Raw genomic sequence first — 6747 nt, 5'->3', positions numbered from 1 at the left:
TACTGACCTTTACCCCACACACTTGGTTGTATTCTTCCAATGTAGATATGGTAATACAGAACACAATATACTGACCTTTACCCCACACACTTGGTTGTATTCTTCCAATGTAGATGTGGTAATACAGAACACAATATACTGACCTTTACCCCACACACTTGGTTGTATTCTTCCAATGTAGATGTGGTAATACAGAACACAATATACTGACCTTTTCCCCACACACACTTGGTTGCATTCTTCCAATGTGTTGAAGGTATTTCCTGTTTTATCACAACCTCCGTAAATGAAAGGCTTGCATTCAGCTGTCTGAGCGTCGTAGAAAAACATATGCATTGCTGGCGTGCAAAGAAGCTCGCCCACTGTTGGTGGTTTGTAACAAAAATCTGGACGTTCTGGTTCTGTGCAGATCATAAATTTGACTAATTGTTTTATAAACCATAACATAAAAATGACGTAATATAGAACACAAAATAAAATTTTTCACTTTGAAAATTGTGAAGCTTAACTAGAGTACCGCTTCTTATGCATAAGTCTCAGTGTTCAAAAAACAAGAAATTACGTAAAAGTTTGTCCTACTTGCTGCAAGTATTTACCCAAAATTCTGTCCGCTGTTTGAAGTTTATTTAATGTATAATTGGATATTATTAACCTCGTCTATAGCATAGCTTTATAAAGATACTTAACTATACTTTAGATTTATCATACCCGTCGTTATCTCTTCTCTCAGTTAGCGTGGAAAGTAGTTGTGCATATGTATGTATATATAGGCACGAAAATAGTGTGAATACATTAAGAGATAATTCACTGTTATCAACATACTTATAGACATATTTAAGTGTAAAGTATGGGAAGTAATTTACTGTGCAAAGTACAATCCAATTAAAAATTTACACTTGAAATATACGTTATCGGAGTTTTAGTATACAAGAACGTAGACATGTAGCTCAGCAACAACAACAAAATGCGACGGAAATATAGAAGAAAATAAAGAGAAAGTTCCTAAGCATGTGGCATCGATTAGGACATTTAATTTTTAACCTTGTACACTCTAATCAAGTTCAATATTTTTGTCTCGATTATTTCAATTATTATAGCTTCAGTAACTTTCATTTATATAGAGAGGTTGTGTGCATTATATTAAAACTATTTTGAAGCCTCACTACGTCGTTACAGTCCATGTTGCCACGTCTAGGTCATAATCTATCTGACGACTGTGCATATAGATAATAGTCCTGCTGCATAGTTTTTTACTGCAATATGTCCCATCATCAGTCTTGTCATGGGTTGTTATATACCTTTCCCAAACGTAATCAATTTTCGGTGGCATCAGATTAAGTACAAAAGCAAACAATGTCAAAATGTAGTCCTCATACATGCCTTTATATAGGCTGTGATTGTCACGTGACTTACTGACTTGTATATTCAAAATCGTTTTAATATAACGTACTCGACCATTGTAGTTGTCTTATGTGCTTAAAGAAAGGCTTTTCGATATGAAAGTATTTCCAACTATCAACTAAACGTTTATTAATAATGGGCATCTATTTTATGTCTACAATCTGTGCTCATTAGGTTTATGCTTAAAATTTTGTCTTATCCAGTCAGTACACAACTATAAGTTTTATATGTTCTGGTAAAAATTAAAACGTTAGAAACTAAACCTAAACTATGGAAAACAAGAAAATTGAACTTTAAGCATCATTTTATATTCACGTTTGTTTTTTATTTCAACCACCAATAAATTAATCATTGTATTTTTATATACACCACCTAAGATAAAAAAGTTTAAAGTAAAACCTCATAAATAAAACTTCGATGAATCCTAACAATTTCGACAGGATTTATTTTGGATGTGATTTTAGATTTATAAATATTTGTACATCTCAAAAGAATAAAATCACATTAAAACACAGGTTTTCAAAACCTTTATTAGTAATCTAAGGATTTTTGACCTAATTATATCACTGCTTACCATATTATTATTGTTTGAATCCTAAAGTATTAATTATACATTGATATGTTGCAGAGGTAAATCCTGAAGCAATCACAAAAAGTAAGTTACAATTATCATTCATTTGTACACACATAAACTTAGCATTAGTATATCTTTTTATCCTTAGTTAATTGCTAAGAATGTCTCACATTTCCTGGAAACTGCTTATTACACACACAGTCATGTATTTAATTTCAGATATTCACATTATAGTTCACTAAACAGTTTATCATATACAAGTCTCCAATATGACATTATCTGTAACATATATCATTGAAACAAACAAAATATTCTATATAAATCACACACAAAAAAGAGACACTGCAGAAATTGACAAGGTATCCTACACAAAAAGGAACCTCACAAGATTTAACATAGAATTTTAAAGAAAAACACACGAAAAAGAAACATAAGGGTATCTATCCTTTAAAAAAAAAGACAACATAAAGCCTGATAAATACTCGCAAGGTAGCCTACAAAGAACATTAAACATTCAAACACTATGTCTTACAAAAGATCAAACATAAAAATATGATAAAGATTAGCTAGTTATGTTAATAATAATCACACAAAAATGAACCGTGTAAGAATTAACAAGACAAAACTACCCACAAAAAAAACCTTACAAAGGTATCATAGAGGGGAACCACCCAGAAAAAGGCAAGAGGCTTTCGAAATTTCATAAAGTACGTTAGAAAGGTTTTGATTTATGTGTGTGTATATATATTTTGCTGTTGTTTTTTTTTTGAGGCAAATCAATTTGGTGGAAGTTCTCAAATATTTAGTGTATTTATTATTTTTATTATACTCAAGTTTATATCTACCGATGGCGTTTGACACTTTTATCATTACAATTTTAAAGCCAAAACTAAAGTGGTCTGATAGAGGTATTGATAAGTTTAGGATCCCAATATGTACAGAGAAAAATTACTGGAAAAGACACTAAGCAGTAATTAAGATTAGGGTTCATTATTTGAAATAAAAATGTAAGATTATTCTGGACAATTCTAAAAGAACAGTCACCTGGACATTTCCATTCTACAGGGCAACATTCTTCGTCAGAGTATACAGATGAACAACCTGGATATTGTTGCCGATAATAACCCCAAGGGCAGTCTATTATAGCACAATCTCGAGAACTAGGCTCCTTAAATCCTTTCTTGCAGTGACAAACAAAACAGTGTTTTCGAGTAGGAAGTTCTTCACCTTCTTGGTACCATTTGCCATTATATTTACACAATCCTGAAATAAAGAACACTTGTATTTACAAAGTCCTGAAATAAAGAACATTTGTATTTACATAGATAGAAACTGAAATTTATGCATAGCATAAACAACAGAAGATATCAAATAGTAAACAATATTACCCTCCAAGAAAGTTTGTACCCGCCAGACTTATTATTACATCCATTTTCCTGACTGTATAACAATAAAAATTACATTTGAGAGGACATGCACGCCAGTTATTATTACATTACATTAATTACGAATATTTCAAAGTTTAGTACTCTATGGCAGAAAGTGTTATATTTGTGTTTTGGTTTTCTTGGCGCAAAGCAATATGTTTGGCTGAGGAGTTCGCAAATATCACAGGCCTGCGATGGTTTTATTATCTTGAAATTTTTACATGTTCTACGGTAATTCCTGTACGCTGAATCCGAAAATTATATCCAGTTTTCTCCATCAGGTACAGATTTTTCACAAAACGTCATAACGCAATACATAAAAGAAATATCACAACACGTACTTTTGAGACTAAAAGACGTAGATTTCACCAAAAAAATCAGGACGAATGAGGATGCATATTCGTTCTTCTATTTTTTTTCTGTTTGTTTGTATTTTTGTTAACAAATATAATAATAAAAAAAAATTTCATTGTGGTAAACAAAATAATAATTTGATCTAAGTAAGAGTTTTTTTATTCCCGATTTGTAAAATATCCTTACGTGATAGAAAAAAAAGAATATTATTTTCGAAATCTGCATAGCTGAATCAGGTAAAATCTGTTATTAAAACCGAAAACAACTTTTATGAAGTTTAAATTCGTAGGCTTGTGTATTTAGGGCATTTTTTATAGATATTATACTCAAATTCATAAAACAATCTTTGTTTGTTTGTAATTAAGCACAAAGCTACACAATGGGCTATCTGTGCTCTGCCCACCACGGGTATCGAAACCCGGATTCTTGCTTTGTAAGTCCGCAGACATACCGCTGTGCCACTGGGGGGGGGGGCAATCTTTTCTCTCTTCATCCAACTAAAAACAAGTTTTTGCTTAAGTAAACTACTGGAGTTCAATGTATTTGCAAATTTTAAATACCTTCTTCGTTTGCTTCTTCGCCTTCTTTTACTGGAGCTTCCCTTATTGAACCTGTGGTAACAAAAAAAGATAAATTGTGAATAGCATATAGGAAATAAGAACAACTTTTGTGGTCTTTATTCATTTTATTCGTGTGTTTGTTTTGTTGTTTTTTTGATAAAATAATATCGTTTCCAATAGCAAAAGTAACGAGCAAAAATAGATTAAACTTTGTTTTATTCTTTGCTGTTTTATAAGGAAACAAGCTCATTTTCTTCTTCCTCAAAAAAAGAAAAAAATACGCATGAAAATTTAACTCACAGAAGTTGCAAATATATCTTTATTTATTAAATTACCACAAAGATGAAAGAAATGACGTCGCTTTTATTTTCATACTAGAGACATTTTATGGAAAATGAAAGAAACTTATACAGAGTTTGGGTTTTATTCTATAGGAAAATAAATAAACCATGGACGATAAAATTCATTAGTTCGGAGATATTAGCTGCAAACAAATATAATAATATTCTTACAAAATGCTACGAAAAAATATTACCTTTAACCAAATTCATTATAGCATTAAATTTTGACGGTAAAAGTTTTTTTTTTCTATTTGCAAGAGAAGTATTTTGTGGTTGTACTTTTTTTCTATCTATTACCAACTATGTTCAGTACTGAATTGAACAGAAGGCTATTTCTTTCGGTTCGGACAGGTGAACTAAATGATCCACGGATGACGTTTTACACTGTTATTATTACAACTTAAAAACAAACACTAAAGTGTTCTGATAGAGAGATTAATGAGTTTGGGATCCCAAAATGATTGGGAAAGAGACTTAGCAGTAATTTTGTTGTGAGTAGCATCTAGGAAAGGAAAGTTTAAGAAGCAAGGGTTAATTATTAGAAACAGAAAGGTAGGATTAGTCTGGGTGTCTTGGAAACTAAATGTCCAATCAACTCTATTTTTATGAATTGGTATTTGCTGATAACTATTTTGGTTTTCTAAAACTTTATTATGTACGAAAAGTAGTAACTTCTAAGCTGAAATAGGCAGGAGTGGAAGTAATCTACCTACGTAAAATAACATTCTATAACAATTTTTTTCTTTAATGGAAAGCCTCACATCACAGTACACTTATTTGTCTAGCATGCAGATTTGTTTCAGTTGTTCACGATTCTCGGATGGTAACTACAGCAATTTGTTGCTTAGATTTGATTTTATTAGACTTAATAACTTACAGGTCTGTGTACGCAGAATGTTTTAAAGAGGGGTTCTAATTTGTGAGATTAAAAGCCAATACATATTGTGCGAAACACAATCAGCATGCTAATACTACAGGGGTCTAGGGGCATGCTCTCCCCCCCTCCCAGAAAATTAAAAAAATAGGTGCTATGAGATTAAACCTGGAAGCAATTTTGCATGAATTATAGCTTAAACAACTGCATGGCTGATTACATAAAATCCACAAACATCCAATGAAAAGTCAACAAATCATCATTCTGTTGTAACACTGCATGGGGAACTAGACTTCACTTAGCATAAATATGTAAGTTTTATTATAGTAAAGAACTGTACTATCTACATGCAGAGCAGTTAGTAATTGTTAAGTTATAGTACTAACTTAAACATCTGTACATCAATAGTATATTAGATATTTCAATCATTGGCTATCGTATACGTACATGTATGAACTAATGAAATAACATGTTAGCATGCTCCATTCTTCTGAGATGCTTTTCCACAAATAACTTACATACAGTTTCAATGTTGATAGCATTGTCATAATGATTATGTATTAAAGTTAGAGCACTCAGTCTTTCTTTGATTTCTGTACACCTCAGGTAATAATTCAACCGGCGGAGAGCAGATGCCGAACGTTAACATGAACTTGGTGACAATATTTTTTTACATTACAAAAACAGGGGGTTCGACCGAACCCCTCGTCCCCCCCCCCTACGTGCGTGCGTGACTAAAATGTTATTACTGTTTCAAGACACACATTCAGCAGTCTCTTGCTGAAGTGTTTTAAAAACAACTTAGACTTATTAAGATACTCTTTTGAAGTCTCACTTAATCGCAAAAGTGTTGGGTATTTTTCGTTACTATTTTTTCTTCTTCCTCTTCTCGAATTCAGTTGAAGTTTAGCCAAACAATCCACTATCGCTAACAGGTTGTGGAAAATCAATTAAATCATAATTGGGTGTTAAAATATTTTATACTGAACTTTCCTTTCGCATATAAAACAAAATAGCCACAAAATACTAATTTCAATAAATCTTTAGCTACCTGTGCATAATCATCATTAATCTTAAAGTGATAAATTAGACGTAAGGCAGCTAATCAATAACTTTGTTTGTTTGTTATGAATTTAGCGCAAAGCTACACGAGGGCTATCTGCGCTAGCCGTCCCTAATTTAGCAATGTAAGACTAGAGGAGGGGCAGCTAGTCTT

At 32.0% G+C, this 6747-nt stretch overlaps 1 protein-coding gene across 1 annotated transcript in view; it reads right to left on the bottom strand.

Moving 5' to 3' along the window:
• LOC106469153 (kielin/chordin-like protein) overlaps nucleotides 1–6747 on the bottom strand; it is a 35314-nt gene that overhangs the window by 22659 nt on the left and 5908 nt on the right. Inside the window, exons 4-6 of the mRNA XM_013929617.2 lie at nucleotides 4317–4367; nucleotides 3020–3238; nucleotides 212–401 (exon numbers count right to left, since the gene is read on the bottom strand). Coding sequence (XP_013785071.2) covers nucleotides 212–401; nucleotides 3020–3238; nucleotides 4317–4367 — 460 coding nt within the window. The remainder of the gene's footprint in view (nucleotides 1–211; nucleotides 402–3019; nucleotides 3239–4316; nucleotides 4368–6747) is intronic.

The sequence above is a fragment of the Limulus polyphemus genome, unplaced genomic scaffold (assembly GCF_000517525.1).
Source record: "Limulus polyphemus unplaced genomic scaffold, Limulus_polyphemus-2.1.2 Scaffold3326, whole genome shotgun sequence".
NCBI lineage: Eukaryota > Metazoa > Arthropoda > Merostomata > Xiphosura > Limulidae > Limulus > Limulus polyphemus.
The sequence above is the reverse complement of the archived record's forward strand: the minus strand, read 5'-3'. Positions and strand labels throughout refer to the sequence as shown.